The sequence below is a fragment of the Dunckerocampus dactyliophorus genome, chromosome 7 (genome assembly GCF_027744805.1).
Source record: "Dunckerocampus dactyliophorus isolate RoL2022-P2 chromosome 7, RoL_Ddac_1.1, whole genome shotgun sequence".
Classification (NCBI taxonomy): domain Eukaryota; kingdom Metazoa; phylum Chordata; class Actinopteri; order Syngnathiformes; family Syngnathidae; genus Dunckerocampus; species Dunckerocampus dactyliophorus.
In genome coordinates this window covers 10,047,334-10,066,795 of record NC_072825.1, presented here as the reverse complement: position 1 = coordinate 10,066,795, position 19,462 = coordinate 10,047,334, and the positions used below count along the sequence as shown (strand labels likewise).

The 19,462-nt window shown below is 38.5% G+C and overlaps 1 protein-coding gene across 5 annotated transcripts in view; it reads right to left on the bottom strand.

Moving 5' to 3' along the window:
* The window catches only part of grik2 (glutamate receptor, ionotropic, kainate 2), a 177,417-nt gene that overhangs the window by 45,797 nt on the left and 112,158 nt on the right, over positions 1–19,462 (bottom strand). For all 5 annotated transcript variants that reach the window (XM_054783107.1, XM_054783109.1, XM_054783108.1 and 2 more), the window contains exons 11-14: positions 17,003–17,209; positions 13,988–14,211; positions 5,652–5,770; positions 21–238 (exon numbers count right to left, since the gene is read on the bottom strand). In XM_054783107.1, coding sequence (XP_054639082.1) covers positions 21–238; positions 5,652–5,770; positions 13,988–14,211; positions 17,003–17,209 — 768 coding nt within the window. The remainder of the gene's footprint in view (positions 1–20; positions 239–5,651; positions 5,771–13,987; positions 14,212–17,002; positions 17,210–19,462) is intronic.

Sequence of the window (19,462 nt, the reverse complement as noted above, 5' to 3'; positions counted from 1 at the left end):
ATGAGAAAGACATAACTGACCTTGAAGAAAGTCATAGTCGCGCCATCCTCTAAAACACCATACTCTATCTTGGTCTGCTTGGCCAGGTCGTCAGCAGAGTCGATGGGCGACTCCATCCTCTCCACAGTGAGGAAGGCTGCCAGGTTTGCAGTGTAGGAGGAAATGATGATGAGTGTAAAAAACCACCAGATTCCTCCTACAATTCTGGTGGAGAGGGCTTTCGGCATGAGCTCAGATCCTGAATGAGAGGAGCAAAAGGAGGTCAGGAAGCCTGATTTAGCGCTGGAAAAGAGCGGGGGCAGCATCGCGGACAGTGAAGCCAGGCCGGGCTTCACAACAAGCAGGCTCTTGTATTTTAAAACTCGACCTGTCCTTTCTTGTATAAGAGAGAATTTCCCATTCTCTTTTGAAAATGAATCAGTCAAGATGTTACTACTTTGACACCGCAGGTCAAACAGCAGTAACATTAAAATTATGTTTTATTGAATGCTTAGAATACATGCTGTAGCACTTAGGGTCGTTAATCTGTAAATGGTCTTTCACTCTTTTCCATCTCCAAGGCAATCAAAGCTCTTTGACACTGTTAGCACATTTACCTATCTATCAGGAGAAACTGGGAGTTCAAGGATACTTTGACATGATCACGGGAGGACGGAGGATCGAACCTGCAACCTTCAGGTTGGGAGACGACCACTCTACTACCTGAGCCATGCCACCCCTATGTCTGGAATCTGACCAGGATGTAATAATTTGTACATCTATCTTCCTTATAATTGTTTATTGTAAATGATTGTGCCATTTTTGATGATTTATACCCCCATTTTTGCTGTCTGTGGTTAAACATACAGTGTCTGAGTGGGGGACGGTGTTTTGCGTGAAAGGAGGTCGGCCGGAATTCTATGTCTATTTCATCCAAGAAGCTTAAACAATTCAAAGGGTGGGGTTTTGCACATTCATTCACAGGAAATGCTACTAAGGAGCCATAAAGAGGGGAAACTAAGAACGATGTGCTCCACTCCCTCTGTGAGAAACTCCATCTGCCTGCAGGAGAAAAACGACTGCAGCTCAAACCTATACTGCAGCTGTACGGGTGGCAAAGGAGTTTTTTTCATTCAGACTAAAATCAGAGTACCAATTTGAGATGAATGTATTATGGCTGCATTTATATAAATACATTACATACATTACAACAGGGGTGCCCATCACGTCGATCATGAGCTACCGGTCGATTGCGATAACCTTTGTTGATGTCATATGACATCAATCGGCTGACATTAAGTTCCCCTCCCGAGTCGCTCTTGCTCCCCTGTGACAATTGAGAAAAGACATCTCAAACTACACACGGAGATGCAACTTTCATCTTTATTATTTCCCGATTACGGATAAATTAACTCAGCGGTAAGATGCCTGTATCTATAACAAAAGTTCTACGTTCACTTGCAGCAACTAGTTATGTAAAAAAAAAGTCAATTGTTTGATGGCGTTGCTTCGCGTCAGGAACTCCACTATAGAAATACGTGCTTTTCTACACTTCCGTTTCTTAAACTATGATTTCATGATTAATTGGAAAATTTGCCGATTGCTGAAAATGTTGTTGCCTTTTTGAAACCTATGTTGCCTTGACGTCGGCTGCATCATGTTTTGTATAATAATTTTCATTCCTTGTATATCTGTAATGTTTGATAGAAATTGCTAACTGGATGAAATACATGAACTGTGTGTCTAATGACTGACATATTACCACACTCGTGTTATGTACACTACTATTGAGGAATTACGTATGATTATCTTCATTGCCATATTGAATTGAATGAATTACTGTGAATTATTTGTGAATGACAGCAACTACTGTGATTACCTGGGAAATAGTCATCATTAGTATTTAGTAGGGATGCTCTGATCGGATTTTAGGCTGTCGATTCCGATACCGATCATCCATGAGTGAGATCAGCCAATATCGTTACCGATACCGATCACATGAATTAATTGTACATTTTTCAATTTATTTATGATGAGTGCTATTGGTCAGGGGCACTGTTAGACAATTCCAAGGGCCCCTGGAAAATAGGTAAATATTAAAAAACAAACCTTTGGGCGGATTGTGTTTTTTTGCCTTTGTGTGTAACAAGTTTTGTACTATTTGACACAAACCTGAATTTAATTTGATGCATGTTTTGGAGTAATATGAATACATCGGAAACAAACTGCTCAATAATAATTTTTTAGCTCAAGATTAACATAATCAAGATTAACATAATAAAATTATTATTATTTATTTAATAAATATTTTTATGAAACAGAAATCTGTCCTGCCCAACTTAAAACGGAATAAATTCAGTGTCCAGGTTGCAGGGGTCTCCAACTTTCATCACTATTACAGCTGTCAAGTATTTGTGTGTAAATTAAAATCCATTGTCTTTATGCTATTTTATACTCATTTGTCATTATATAAAAGGCGTAAAGTCTGAATTGAACAGTTATGATAAAAAAACTACTAAAAGTTGAAGCAAATATTCTTTGACCCTTTCATCAGCAGGTGAGATAGGAGACCCCCGTCATAGTATCACCATCATAAGGCTGGACACACTATGTGTTTATGTTCATTCAACAGCCACATACAAATAGTGTTTTGAGGACAAGACACAATTAGTATAATGACAACTTGACAAAGTTAGTACGTACCCCATGAATGCAATGTACACTCAGCTTCACCGTAGGACAAAAACGAGCTTCAAATTAATCGCATTGCTTGTTTGTTTTAAAAGCAAAATATCACTGTGGTAAAAAGCCACATTTGGAGTCGGAAGACGAGAAGCTAGGCGGATAACGCTACCTAGCTAGCTGCCGCCGATGCAAAGTACAGTCAGTCACAGCAAGGCAAAGCGTGTAAACAAAAATGAAAGAGTAGTCGAACGAAGATAGGTTTGGTAAGGGAGTGATCAAACACGCTGGCATCGATTGGCGTACCCCAAGGCTAGGGAACCTATGGCTCGAGAGCCAGATATGCTTCTTTTGAAGACTGCATCTGGCTCTCAGGCATTTCTTAACACAATGAAATATGTTTCTTTTAATGTTTTCTACTAACATTTTAACGTAAAACATGATAGAAATCACAGTGTTAAAAATAACGTAAAAAATATAAAACATTCTCATGCATTTTAATCCATCCATCCATTTTCTACCACGCCAGAGCCAATGCCTGGATAATGCGGTTTTATTATTATTGGTTAGCTTCAGTGTAACATTATAAAAAAAATGAATTCAGAGACTTCTTATATTCTAAAATTGTTTGCTTAAAAAATTGTGTGCTTAACAATGCACACATTTATTTGGATTCAGCGTTAAAAAATACCATATGGTTCTCATGGAAATACATTTTAAAATATGTGGCTTTCACGCCTCTCTTAGCCAAAAAGGTTCCCGACCCCTGGCGTAGACTGTGGAAAGCTCAATATATACAGGTACATGTAGGAATTGCCGCCACAACCCGATCGGTTTTTGTGATCGTCTTTGAAAGGCGTTTATCGGCATACGCTGATCACGTGTTTTTTTACGGAAATTGGCCCATCGATCGGAGCATCCCTAGTATTTAATATAGTAGTTTCAAAGTTTACTGGTTACATTTGATATATATGTTGTATGCTTAATAATAAGAGATAGATCATGTTGACTTGTAACTTGCATGCTGAAAAAGTGAGTGCACCCCTGATATAAATGTACAATGTACTGTACATAAAAACAAATTTTCATAAATATAGTAAATATATATTTTTTCTATACTTATAGTAGGAGGTAGATCTTTGGGACTTTAAAATTTTACAAGTAGCTTGCAGGCTGAACAAGTGTGAGCACCCCTGGGTTAGACAAACAGCAAAGGGCTGAGTATCACTATCTGTCATGGTAATGATGATGTGTTCATTTCCACATTGGACTTGTGATGGTGACTTATTGCACACCCTGTCCATCCATAAACCACGTCACAATGTAAAAAAAAACAAAAACAAAATAAATTAAAAAAAAACAGGATATTTCAACAATTAATTGAACTTACTGAGTTTTCACATGATTGGTTTCTTTTCAAAAATAACATGTCATTATTCAGAGCAGAATCTTACCCTGTTGGAGTAACTGGCACAGCTACGAAAAGGCGATCCACAAGATTTGAAACGAACCCAAGCTAAACTTGGTTGGGGCTGACTGTCATGTACCCAAGGTAACGTCATGACCAAACAGCACATCCCACAGTTTTCTGGGGGAGGGGCAAGCCGCCCGGCAGGGGAGCCTCTCTACATTGCACAGCACAGTGCACGTCACCTGTGTAACGCCGTATTGAGCGTCTGAACGAGACACACTAACAACTAAATGAGATTGACGGTCTTACTTCTCGACATGTTGCCGTGGGCTACACCAGAGGCAGATTTTACTTGAGGGGAGAATTTGAATCAGGTGATGTGTTTGTAAAGTTTTTTTTTATATACATACACACTCAGGTGGTCCTCAGTTTGCAAACAAGTTCCGTTTCTACGACGCGTTGTAAGTTGATTTTTAGTCTAAGTCATAACTCATACTCATACTGTATACAGAACACATGGAGGACATAAAATACAGTAATAAAAACTCTAAATACAATAATTCAATGAAGCAGTAACAAAAAAAAGAGAATAAGAAAACACTAAGGTGCTTAGTTATTACTGTCTCTTTCATAGAAGCAGGTCCTTTAACATCCTCAAGGAAACTGTAGCGACCTGGCAGTTATGTGTAGTGTTAAAGAGTTTTGTGATTTCCGACTGTGAACGTGACAAGCTGGGTCCTGATTGTGTGTGTGGATGTGGAAGGAAGACGGTTTAGTTTTCTACAACGTGCCGAGTAGACGTTGCAATGCGATGTTTGTCCTTCATAACGGTCAAGCGTAAAGTGTTGAGAGTAGTGTAGCTGTGTGAAGCACGCACTGTGTATTGTTCCACAGTAACTAGTTGTCGAGCAGGTGTCATGTTGACGGACCAAAATTAAGTTTTTCATTTATTAATGTGAGCACTTTTAATTTATTAATGTGAGTTTGTAACCACAAAACGCCATAAAACAGAAGGCCATAAACGGAGGACCACCATATATTTACGACTGACATGTTCTTTCTATTTTGGTTTTGAGCAGTACATGAATCAGTCACTGAATGTAAAATAGTGATTTCGGTGTACCAAGCTTGTGCTTCATTCCGTGGCAAAATGCAAGGCAGAACCATGCATTCCAGGCCCTAAACGCATCTACGATGCCTGTCTCACACATGTTGCATCATCCGCTCCTTGGAAAACTGCTCATTTAGTGAGAAAATCTGATTGTTACATGCATCTTTAGTGTTCCAAGGTGAATCATTCCGTTTTCAACTACTTTCAACTACTACTCATTTGAAACGTCTCAGTTATAGTAGATGCACAGACTTACCTGTTCAAAAGGTTGGTAAAGGACAATCTTAAATAAGAGTCAGAAAGCATGCTCAAATCTCCAACACACTGCGTCAGTAGAGTCTACTAATGATGCTTCTAGCTACATGCACAGAGGCCCCCATGCATTGTGGGCGTGGGACAAGTGCAAGTTTGACCCCCAGCAAAAAGTGGGACTTGTGCTAGGAATAAGGGGCAGGCAGAGGCGTCTACCTTGCTGCATGAGAGCTCCAACTCCGAACCAGAAACTATTTAGCAGGGTGAAATTGTTTTCCACTACATCCGACTCAGGGTTGCAAGGGTGGGGGTTATACCACTCGTAGGGACTAAACCTGTGACAATTGACAAAGAAAACACACATATGTTTACTGTAGTTGCATGAAGACAAATGCAGGGAAGGTACTGTTTTAAGTGCATCCTACCTGGGGAGACGGGGAAAAAAACAGTTAGTCATGTCCAGTTATAGGTTTCTAGGAATGAAGTTTTATCTAACTACTATTTACTAAGTAAATGAGGAAATTAAATAAGTTTTACACAAATTTGAATATGATTTTGGAATGCGTAAAACATGCAACAACTACATAAAGATATCTTGAATATGTTTAAACCCTACTCATGGGAAGTGGGTTTAAATTTATACCCATTAAAAAATAAGCTCCCCGTGTGGGCAAGCTCATATCAAAGGCAAGGTCTCCCCGTTCTTTAATCAAAAGGTTCTGAAAATAAATCCATTGTCCTGCTGGACAAATATTAATATTCAGTAAATGAAGCTGTTCGTTCCATCTCGCCGCTTATTGCGTTCCTCACGTAAAAATATTTCTAATTTATTCATGTTAAGTGAAACTGCATTAGTAAGGTTTGATGGAGTTACAATCAAATATGCTGACTTGATTTTATTTATCTATTTGTCTGGCTATTTGAGAGACTCATGGGTTTGACTAATCGAGTTTTAATGCAAGACGTAAACTTGTGTCAGTCTGGGCCTTTTTTTGGGGTGTATTGCAAAATGGAAATACTGATGCTTTGCCCATTTTTGATCTATTGTCATCCCATAATGTACGAAGCAGCAGTGCTCAATTCTAATTGTCATACATAGCTTTTAGTGCACATGCAGATGTGTATTGATAACATGACTGCGACCTGAGTGATGGCCGTATGATTCTATTGCTGTTAGTGGTGACTTTGCTTTTCAGCCTTCCTTATGCCACCCTGACACTTGCATGAAGTTTGCCTTTGTATTGTCTCGCAATTTTCCGTGGCAATGCATGTCGTTTCGATGGTACGCCTGAAAAGTGTGAAGATAGTTTGTGTACTGTGTACACACTTGGCACACAATTCCTGACCAAAAATGGTGAGCATTGGCACAAAATGCCACGTTCCCACAAGTTGTTTACGCCTAAATCAAGTACTCTTTGGGTCTAGTGTACGACATAGTACACACCACGCGCATTGTTCCCAAATCTGGTTCATTATCTGGTCCACGCTATAGCAGGCATCACCACAAGCTTCATTAATTTCTCTCCTTGCAAAGGACCTACAAGATGATGAACTCCAGAGATGAAACTCTCATTGCAGAAAATACATTATCTCGCAGCTGCGGTACTATTACTTCCCGAAGACCAGGAGAGAATACAGATAGAACAAAGCATAAACCTAAACCTAATCTAAAAACGGAAAGCATGGACAGCATGGGTGAGGGAATGGCTGACTAGAAGACATCGCTTTAGGCATTATGATCAGTTATTTACAGAACTTCAAGAAACATTCCAAAGGCTACAGAAATTACTTGAGAATTCCCCTCGACCTGTTCCAAGAGGTGGTTTAAAAGTTAACCCATTCAGGAGAATGAGATACGCTTTGATACGCACTGCCCGTATTGTTTGTAAATAGGTTGCGTTGCGTTCAAGACTAGTTCATGCAAATAGCACGGACATTATGCGTGCCAGAAATTTTGAACATTTTCTTGGTGCACTGGCATGCAGCCCCGCACAGTTTATACATACCGGTACTTACATATGACAAATTTACTCATTGGCACGCAGAACTGAATACCACTGCAGGGACAAAATTCGAGCAAGTGTCAAGGTGGTTTTACTCAAGAGAATATTGTCAGGTGGAGCTCAGTCTCCTGTGGATATTACAATACTTTCTGCTTTGGCCTTAAATCTGTTCACTCAACTTGCCAAACATTTGCGTCCTTGTCAATGAGCATTGCCACATTGACATCAACTGAACCTTACTGATCAATGTCGTTATGGGACCCAATTCATTGTGTAAAGGTCAACAATTGTGTTTCCTTGTATCATGTCGTGAAAAGCCAATTACTACTCTCCATGAAAATGTTTGAGTAAAGTTGTCATCGGTGGATATTTTGCTGCTGCCATTGCAGGGCGGATCAAGAAATGCTAAATCTGTGCTGCTATAGAAGGCAATACAACTTGACCCTTCCTTCGTTGCAGCACTGTCATTTCAATTACACTGTTCTTGCATTATCTCAGGTCATCTGCTCTGCAGTGAGAGACATTTTGTGCACGGTCAGATAAGCATGGCTGAAAAATGAGGTATTTTCTCATAATATGTGAGCAATGTCCACCTGGTATCCTTTCATGGAAGCAGGGTCGTCCCACAGAAAAGTCAAGAAAGATGAACCATCATTGTTATAATCGGCAAAAATGGTAAAAAAAACGAAAAAAAAAACCCCACTCCTCTAACAACCTCAATTCTTACCCTCAGATTTATTTTCAGAAACTCATATTATCAGAACATTCAAAAATAAAATAAGAGTAACCAAGTGTATGCAGTAATTTGAAGTGCTCCAATATTTCATTACAGTTTCAACCACATCATAAGAGGCATGCCTTTGAAATGAGAATGCACATAATTAGTAGAAGATTAAAGCTTAGTTAACAATATTGAAGAAAGAAATATAAATAATTCAATATTGAATATTTCTCCTGTCCTCTAATCTTATAGTGTCATGTGTATTGGGTGCCGGGAAACAAAAAACAGTCAAAGAGAAATAAAAGCAATCGAGGTATTTCGATTAAGAAAATATAATTGAATTTGGCAGTGTATGTAAATTTGCGGCTATGGAATGCAGCAACATGAGCAAAAAACCAGCCACTCTATCATTCAAATCTCATAATTTCTTTTCATAAAATCAGCCACACATTACAGCCTATATATATATATATATATATATATATATATATATATATATATATATACAGTATATATAAATGCAAATGTCTATGTTTACATTTTTTATTTTTTTATCACATTGACAGTCAAATGTATGTGTGGTTTCGCAACTTGTGTTACTTCACAATATTATCTAAGTCACTTGACGGATTTACATTTCCCTTCACAAAAGTACTACCGGCATGAGACCAGGCCAAAGTATGCAACTTTTGATTGATTGTTAACTAAACAAGGCATAGAGGTACACTATTTTGACACTGTTGTTAGACCTAAAACAAAGAGTAAATCATGGTGGAACCAATTCTGTTTGAAATTTGTTTCTGGTTTCTTAATGGCTGATCTACAAAACTTTGCTTTGTTTTGTTACATTAGCCTTTTACTTGTTATCTTGATATACCAACATAATATACGGATACTTTTACTTTTTAGAATAATTAATTTATTTAACGTGATTCTGGATATTCTCCTCCATCTACTGTCAACGCTGCTTATTGCTACAAATAAAGGCAATGTATTTTTGTAAGTCATGTTTTTAACCTTCAGTTTGATTTGACAAAGAGTCACAACTCACGTGACATTACGCAGGATGAATTGTCTAGTTGACAGATGGACAGCTCTTATTGCTACAATATGTTTACATGTCTAATTGATTCTGACTTGGACACTGACAAGCGTGACGTGCGGCTAAAGATGTATTAGATAAGAAACCACAAAATACAGTGCTGTTACTGAAATTCTACTCAGTAGTGAAAAAAGATTTATGGTGTAATTCAGAATTCTTATTGACGTATTATGTTTTCATTTGTTTCAAAATATGTAACATTGAGTATGGCATACCATACAGAGCCATTCTGCAGCAACACACTTTAAAAGGAAAACTGCACTTTTTTTTGGAATTTTGCCCATCATCCACAATCCTGATGTGAGACATGAACATACGTCTTTCTCTTTTCTGTGCGTTCTGTATAAAAACAGCTCAAAAGAGGCAGCTAAGAATGCACGTAATGGGACGCAACTATTCCGCCTGTAAAGCCTTCTGAAAAAAACGAGAAAAAAAATTCAACAATGCTCCATTTACATATTGTGACCTGCATATTAACCAAGCTACAGCGACTTTGTTATTGTGTTATTTGAGTTTGGAAAGGTTAAAGCTAGGTGTAGCGTTTTATTATTATTAGTGTAGTATATGTTATCATGAATATGCCTGTTCTACATGCTCTCAGCATGTATATAAAACGATAAAACGTTGGAGGTTTTTGGGGTTTGGGTGTTTTAATAGCTGGCTTTGTAGGCAGAATGTGTGTGTCCCTTTATGTGCATTAATTAGCTGCCTCTTTTTAGCTGTTTTTATATCTTTAGAACGCACAGAAAAGAGAAAGACGTGTGTTCATGTCTCACATAAGGATTGTGGATGATGGACAAAATTCCAAAAAAAAGTGCAGTTTTCCTTTTAAAGTGTGTTGCTGCAGTTGCATTCATGCGTGTGCACATAACTTGCACAGGTCGCAGTTACACTTCTGTTTCTGGACAACCTACTCGACACATTTTTTTTTTCTATTGTGCGCCTTTCTTTCATGTCTATTCAGTGTCTTTACAGTACAGAATAATACGTACGGTGCTTAACAAATATATTACACTACCTGAGCCAGCTCACTAGGTTTCTCTGAATTAATCAAGAAAAAGTTTTTTTCTTGTTCAGGAACGTAATCTCAATCCACATTTGTGTTTTTTTTTTAATAACGCAGCAAATTAATGGATAAAATACATAATTATATTTTAGCATATAATTTGGGTTAAAGAGGTTGTGTGTACTGATGTATTAACAATCAAATAAACATTAACAATGTGTTAATTTAGGGAAGCTGCAGAATAATTATCACACAAACATTGGATGGTGGTTTAATACATTTGTTAAGCACTGTAATATGTAGTATATTCGACTTCTCGTTTCATAAAAGTGTGTGAGACATGTGCTGCACTTTTACAATGACATGCAATTGTACCAACATGCATTGGTGGTTCGGAGAAAAGATGGTCAGATAAGGTACAGGGGAATTGAAACACTTACCCAAACACTTAGTGTGGTGCAAAATACAATAGGTGCATATTCTGAGCCAACTTAGATGACAGTTGCTGCCTTTTATTATTTTGTGCAATCATAATGCCAGTAACATCAGGAAACATACTTGTGTTAACAGTAAAACTGTAGGGTCATGTCTGGAAGACAGCCAATGTCTCCTGAAAGTTTTAGAGTTAACACCAACTTTTCTTTTCCCTCACCATGCGTCAAAATATAGCCTCATAAGCAACACATAATTTGGAGAAAATGATAAGCTGCAACTTTTGCCAGTGCAAATGACCAGCCCCATCAACAAACACTGAATGTGAATAGAAACAAAAGCAAAAAATAAGTAATAACTGCCGGAGACACAGACAAGTAGTAAGCAAGATTGATTGATTGATTAACCTCAGCTCCTTTTTGATGATTTCCCAAAAGACATGTGAATGGAGGAGACAAGGAAGAGACCCGGGTGAAAGAGGACAAGGCAATTAACTAAATGAGACATAGCTTTTATTGCACCCTCTCTGTATTGTTTAATGCTCTCTGCTCTTTCTATTTCTATTTGGAAACGCTTAATAATTCCAGTGTGGCTTACATGAACTCCAAAGGGCTAGGGTTGGTTTAAGTTATAGTACAAAAATAAAACAAAAAACAACTTCTCTCTCCTACAGATGTGAGATAAAAATGTAGGACACGGCCTGATTTCTTCATAGGACAAGAAACAGAGAACGGCAAAACTATATTAAATTTAACTAGAACTTAGAACATTTAACAACTAAGTTCAAGAATACAATTTTTATTCATGGCGATGGTCACATGCATGCAGCCAATGTTGATTTCTACACTTTCTGAGCATTTTACGATTTCTAATTTTGCTTGACTTCACTTTTCCCTTTCATTTTCCTGTTTGCACACGCAACTTTCTTTTTGCACAGTATTTGCAGTTTGAACATAGCTTCCTCACAGTATCGTGTTTTTTCATGAACTCATTTATTAATAAATTATCATTGTTTTGTGGTTGAGTAAGGCCTATTACTAGTCAAGAAATATTGCAAGACAAGTCATACATAGTATTCTAGACTGGTCACTAGGTGTCAGTAATGTTACAGTGATGAGACAGTGTATGCCAGATGCAGACCTGCCGCCCTGTATATCAATCAAGTGACAAAGTCATAGTGATTATGTCTTATTATTGCTTATCATGTATTATTGCTCATTATTGCTTATCATGTCTACTATAGTAGGTAAGGTCATGTCTATAGAGCTCTAATAATGATAAAAACTGTAGTAAAAGGTTAAAAACAGGTTTCTACACTCTAACTATGAAAGTACTCCGTTTATTGAGATTCAATCCTACTTCTCGGAAATTCGCTTATCACGTTCGGGTCTGGAACCAATTGAACGCGATGAACAAGGGACGATTGTGTTAATAATTTTGGAGTGAGAGTGCGTACATAACCATGAAACGTTCTAACATGATAACCACCTGTAACCTATATTGTGTTCAAAAAGAACACCAGGGTTTTATTATTTATGACATATTCTGTACAGCAAATTCCAGCACATAAGTGAAGAGCAAGTTTATACTGTAGCTTGTGGAATAAACGAAGTTACTGAGCTCTGATTAGTACCATTTTTAACAAGTCCATTAGACTCTTGCGTTATCTTCAGGGTATGTACCACCCACATTCTGGGACCCTCTTTTACTACAAGCTTTTGAGGCATGGTGAGAGAGAAAAAGAAAAGACAGTAAGTACTCTTAGGGCGTACTCACACTAGCCATTCGAACCGTGCTTGGGTGCACTTATTACCTGAAGTTCGGTACGTTTGGATAGTGTGAGTGCTCTGATCCGCGCTCAAGTTCGGTACACTTCGCCTCCTGGCACGACTGGAAGACGTAGGCACGGGTCCGTCACAACTGGTCATGCACATGCACAACGTACCTGACAATGACTGTAATACAATTGCTACTCGACGGTTCTTAATGATAACTGACAACTTTCGGAATAGAAATAAATCTGAAGATTCCAAAGAATCCACAAAGTCAGAAAAACTCACTCACTTGAGTACACTCATGCACGTAGCAAAGACATTTCATCTAATGACCGCAGTAGCTCCTCTCACAAGTTATACTGTAAATGTGCCACATTGCACGATATAAATAACAGAACATGAGGTGTCCCGATACAACTTTTTCACTTCTGATACGATACCGGTATTGCAGCCCTGAGTATTGATTCCAATATCGATCTGATATCAACACGACTCATACATACTTACTTATTTTGTGGTGTGGAATGTTAGAAAAGGATTGATCATGTGATATTACTGAAACGATGAGGTTGGTCGTATTAAGCTTCCCTGGTTCTGTGCCACCATGGGAAACCTGTTAAGTTTTGCAACGTCTATTTTTAACTTTAATTAAAAATACCGCCACACAGCCGACATCACTCTTACCCTTTGCTACTTCGTCAGCAAGTTAGCACACAATGTTGGAGCGGAGTCTGGAATGGACTGCTTGTATCGAAGTGCTTATATTGGCGATTTTAGACGCAGGCTGATATAATCCTATACTTGTTTTTTTTGCTGATATCGGACCGATATCTTATATAAATATCCAATCAGGACAACCTTAAACAGCACGACTCAAAATAATCCACAAGGTCAGGAAAATTGCAGTAATAAAGTGGTGTGCAAGTGATGGCACAAGCAAATGCAAATTGCGGCCAAGTCCGGCCTAGTTCGAATGGCCTACTGTCATTACATTAGTGGCGAGGGTAAAGTGAGGAAAAGTTGGGAGAGGGGCAGCATACCAGGCACATTCATATGAGTGCACGAATTCCTTGTCACTCTCTCAGACACATCCACACAACCCTGAAACATCTGGTACAACTGTAAGGTCTGTGTTTCTCTGTTTGTCAGTGTCTCTTGGGGTTTCCTTTCTCCTAGTACCAGACTGGAAACAGGCCAAGAGTAACCTTGCAGCCTTGCTCTATGCCACAAAGGATTACTCATGCAAAGTACATTTGGTTGTGATCCTTGATTGTTAATTGATTGATTGCTAAATTGCATTAAACAGGTTACACGGCAATGATGTAGAATTTGGGACTTTTTTTACATGACAATCGATTAGTAAGTGTGTGGAGGATTCACCAATTCAGCATGCTCAGGATACAGCTCCTGTAATTACTGAGATTAGGCTCTTGTTAGTCATACGGGCAAGACTGAGTGACGACACTGAAGCAAGATTCTGACTTGTGTGTGATCACTGTTAGTGACATGTTACCTGGCTATGACAAACAGCACACAACTGACACCCAAGTAAGCCAGCAGAATATACATCCAGATATCGGGTGAGAGAGGGTTGAGGAAGGAGAAGACCCCTGGGTTGGTCCCATTTGGCTTGCGGTAGAGTATACTTATACCCAACGTCATGAAGGGCTTTGAGAAGTCAATAACCTTCTCACGCACATATGTGATGGCTAGGGGGGCCACTGCCAGATCAGCTCTCTGTCAATAACAAACATAAAAAGGAAGAGGGATAGGCCATAAGTTAAAGGCACAGGAAGTGTTTAGAGGCAATCAAATTAAGAAAACAGAATCTATACACATTCCATGTCTTTTTCCAAGGCACTTTGAGAAAAATATAAAGCTTTTTCTTACCCCACCTGGTCTACTCAAGTTAAATAATTCATCATTTTGTTTCATTTCAGCTGAATTCACTTAACTAATGTATTATCTTTCTTATCAAAATACGATGGTTAGTATTATCTGAAAAACCAATATTGATGATAACAGTCAAAGCACCATTTATCATTACACTACAGGGAGTACTCCAAATACTGTGAGCAGTAAGGCTATTAGGATTAGTAGACTCTGATTTGACTTGCAGACTACAATCAGAGACTGTGAATACTTTATCACTGAAAAAAATGGTGCTGACTGTCTAAAGTTTAAACCATCTCTCACCCTAAGTCAGCTCAGATAGGCTCCAGAACACATTAATTTATAGGCTTGGCTGCATTAGCTTCGGACCATGTCTTTGTCCATTAACAAAACCACTTTTATTGCTGCTGATTTCCGATTTACCACAGGAGCCTAAAAGTAAGTTACACTACACTTCATTTGGCAACTGTAGGGGGAGCCCTATTGGGGAAAAATCAGCCCTGGCAGCCAGGTCAACAACAGAGAAGGTCCATGTCCTTGACACAACTCATTTTCTCAGCTCGTATTATTTAACCGACTGTTTTTAACTTTCAGTCATCCTCTGTCAATAAACAACCTGTAAGCCTTTACACTTCAGTTTAAAGCGCCTCACCATACAAAATGACTTCACAGAGCTTGGTCCTTGATACTGTTAAACAAAAAAAAGTCTAATGAACACGGCACTCGCACAGTGCATAGATCAAGAGCAGGAGGAGAAGTACGATTTAAGAAGTACTTGACACCTTACGGGTGTTGCTTCTAATGGGTCAGATATTGACTGTAGCCTTTGCAGTGGCAGCTATTTTTCTGGCTATGCAGTTTATCCGAACTGGGACTTTGTTGGAAGCAATTACCGGCACTGTGAGCAGATTGTGTATGTTTTTAATAAGGCCTACAGGGGAAACAACTCTTGACAGCATCTATGCTCTCCTCGCATCACGGTACTCTCAAATATGTAGCTACAAGTTACCAAGCTCGATTTGCCATTCTGTTCCAATGAATCTCAGAGAATATCTTCGATGATTCTCAGAGCAGATCAACTAAAATTTACAGTGAATTGGCTGTGGCGTTACAAACTAAGGAAAATATAGATTATTGTCCTATTGCAATATACTTGTATACCACATACTATATGTAGACATACAGTGTGCTCACTTAACCGCATGCTTATTACCGGAAGCAGACCAACTGATGCGTTCAAGATTGCTAAAATTAAAACATAATTAATCTCACCTTATCTGTCACTATTAAATCCCTTGTGTGTCTGTATCTTTGTATAGTAATAATAAAGATACACTCATTTGCAATGGGAATCTTCACACGATTCACTTGTGGCTGCCAGCTCGACACGACGCAACAAGGCACACTTGGACCCGAATAGCTATCAGGTCCCCTCTTAAGCTACTTTTTCCTTTTTGCATTGCCAATTTACTTTTTGTCAGGGTGCTTTTTGTTATACAGTGGAACCTTAACCCATAAGAAGTAATGTAAATCCAATTAATCCATTCCAGAAAGCCATATAAAGTTTTATAATTATAGTTTGACATGCAGAAAACCATTCATTCGTTGTCTATGCCGCTTACCCTCATTAGGGTCACGAGGGTATGCAGCAGGGCACACACTGGACTGGTCGCCAGCCAATCGCAGAGAAAACATAAACATATAAATGATGAATGAAAGAGGTAAATGAGCATTTAAGGTTACTTCTACCTTCCTGAAAACGTGATTCTTGGAGACTGTACCCAAAGACACAATTTGGCAGCAAGATCACCCACCACCACCTTCTTATTTTGACATGAGTTGTTTTTTTAATTCAGTGGTGTTTCACACCTCAATACCGTAACCCAAAATGGAGCCAAAGAAAGTTGCAATTGCCAACGTTTTGATAAAGAAAGCAAGAAACATTATTGAATTCAAGAAATAACTTATAACAAAACAGGAAGATGGTGTCCGTGTGGTGTCTCGTTGCCTTTGGGAACAGTAGCCTTCAATGAAGGTAAACCTTAAATGTTGATCGAGCCCTTTTATTTGTCACTTATATGCATTAAGGATAGTTTTATGCATGTAAAACTATAATTATAAAACGATAAAAACGTTTTCTGTTAACATTTTTGAGAGTCAACCAGCGATAACATCACAGACGGGAGACAAAACTTCTGGTTCTGGTTGCCATTTTGTTCGCTAGCTAATAGGATGCTAACAAGGAGGGACGTTCTCTGATTTAAAAAAAATATATTAATAATACAGATGAACTCACGCAATGTATTACTAACATGACAAAACACACGCCATATTGTATGCTAACCGGAAAATGCACGCAAACTGAGGCAAAACCGTGTCGTAAATGTTCAACGTTAACCAAAAATCACGCTAACCTGGGCGGACACTAACCAAGGTTCCACTGTACTTACTTACCTTTATAGTTGCTGTCCTACTCGTTAGTAATACTTTTTGTTTTGGCCTGTTTGCTGTGTTTATTTTTTGTACGTGGCTATTATGGTGTTTTTCAAGTCCTATAACCAACAGCAATTTTAGCATTGAAGAACATTGGTTGTGTTACACAAAAATAGCTGTAGAAAAAAGGCTAGGGACTTACGTGGTCCATTAATTCCTTCACCATACCGTTCCACTGGCCAGTGTTTTCTTCCTGGGCACCATATTTCCCATCTTCCACCAATCGAATTTCATAGGTAAAGCCCAAGATGTTGGCAAGCTCTCTCAGCAGGTCTATGCAGTAGCCCTCAAAGCGGTCATTTCCATACAGGGGCTTATCAGACTTCTTGAACATCACATATGGCTCCTCCTGTGGAAAAAAATGGAATATTGTAGAAAGGATAATTCTGTGCATGTTGAGTGCCAACTCACAGCTATTGGAGAGGGTGTGCAATATGTGACACATTTAGAGGAACACGACCCCAAAAACACATATTGGTTCAGGAGGTAGAGAATGTGTGAGCCTCTTGTGTGTGCTTGAAAATGGTTTCCATCTTGTAATGTGAAATAGGGTAGGTGTAAAGAGCAGTATGCCAGCACATGCTTCACTATAAATGAGAAGAGAGATGATGACAGGAAAGGGAATTTGACACATCAGCCCTGTTCACATCAACAGTGCAAATTATAAATAAATCCCTCCTTCCTCTGGGGTGTCCAACTTTTTTTTCACCGACGGCCACATACTGAAAAATGAAAGGACGGGGAAGGGCTACTTTGTAATTTTATAAGGCAACACATGTAGATATGCTAAGAAGTGATACATATTTCAAGAAAAAAATGCATCTCAGCTTGAAAAACCATATTATTGAGCTTTGCTCTTTTTCCCCCCATTTTTGCTGTTGTTTTTTTTTTATTTTTAAAATATTTAACCTTTTTTCTTAAATAATATTTGTATATTTTCTTTATGTGATATGAATATTTAGAATCTTTTATCAGTGGCGGAGCCAGAAATTCTTCACTGGGGTGGCCAAGGTGAGACCATTACTCACATAGGGGTGGCAACAAGTTGATACCTGAATTGTCTAGATGGATAGAGAGTGACCACGCTTTAGCTCCGCCATTGCTTTTGGACTGTATTAGAGCAAAAAATAGCTGAGCAGTGTGCCGAGGACATGTTTTAAATGCATAGTTTCTGGATTCTGCGCTCCATTGTGGCGGCCAAACGCAGGGCGTAATACGGAAGTGGATGCTGATTGGCACTCTTTTCCAGTGAAGGTTTTTATGTAAGTGCACACTTGCGTGGTCTCTGTTTCCCAAAGACATTACACACTATGTAATCTTCATTAGTTGAAAGGAACTTCACTTTCATCACATTACAGTAGTGATTTCCAAAGTAGATAAACCGTTGACGGGCCAAGATCTTAACAGTAATTACTTCATGTTTTATAGTACATAATCCCTGAGAAAATGATGAGAAGCTGCATGAAAGTGCGCATCAATCAAATGTAACAAACCCAATTATTGTCAGCCCCCCCCCTTTCCTCGCTGTTCACAACCATCTAACATCTCCCCATGACTCGATCGTGATATGGCAATTACTTCCACAGAGAGTTGTTAATAACAGCAATCCAATCACGACACAGCATGCTCACAAGGGAAGAAGGCCCCCGATAAATAATGACAACCCGCAATTTACTTGATATTGTTATTTTTACACTTGCCTTGGAAATATCTGGATAATAAATGGCTTTAGTTAGCACATTTTTTGCGTGACCCGTCTCAGTTAAAAAGGTTTAATCATATTTTAAGTAAACGGTCGATTTTTTTAAACACTTTTTATTCACAACATCCCTCCATTTTGCAGGATCTCGCTCATTTTGCAGCAAATATGGGGACTCTGCCATATTTAGTCAGTTTCACAGTCAAACAAACGTAATTGTAATATTTTCAAGGTACAGTAATCCCTTTTTATTGTGGTTAATTGGTTCCAGACTTGACCGTGATAAGTGAATTTCTGCAAAGTAGGAGTCCTTATTTGTAAGTCAAATATATTCATAGTTACAAACAAAACATGAAATAACTCCCCATAGTCACCTTTAAACTTGCATAAGAGAAAATAAAACATAAGACATAATATAGACTAACATGTTAGCATGATTGATTAATACAGTATATTTTGATAAACAGTGATAGAGTGAAGCCGTGGCATCCAAAGCATGAAGTGGCGTGGGATGACAGATAGATACTTTATTGATTTCCAAGAGAACTTCACTGTGAAAATTCACAAATTCACTGACTGTAATTGTATTAACACTTACTGCTGTATATATAATGATTGCCCCATCATAAAATATAAATATGTATACAACGGCCTTTGTGTTACAGTTTTGCAGCTGACCGAAGTACATTTCATTCACACCCTTAAAATCACCCCTCTTTGAATAATCCCATGTTGCTCCTTGCAACAATAACACAATATGACTGATTTAATTAATTGGAGGACAGCAGAGCCATAAGGCACGAAATCAATTCCCGCTGCCTGAACCTGCTCTCATCAAACTCAAATTTTTTGGAATGGAGTCACTCAACTAGCAATTTGACAGTGCTAGACAACAGCCCCAAA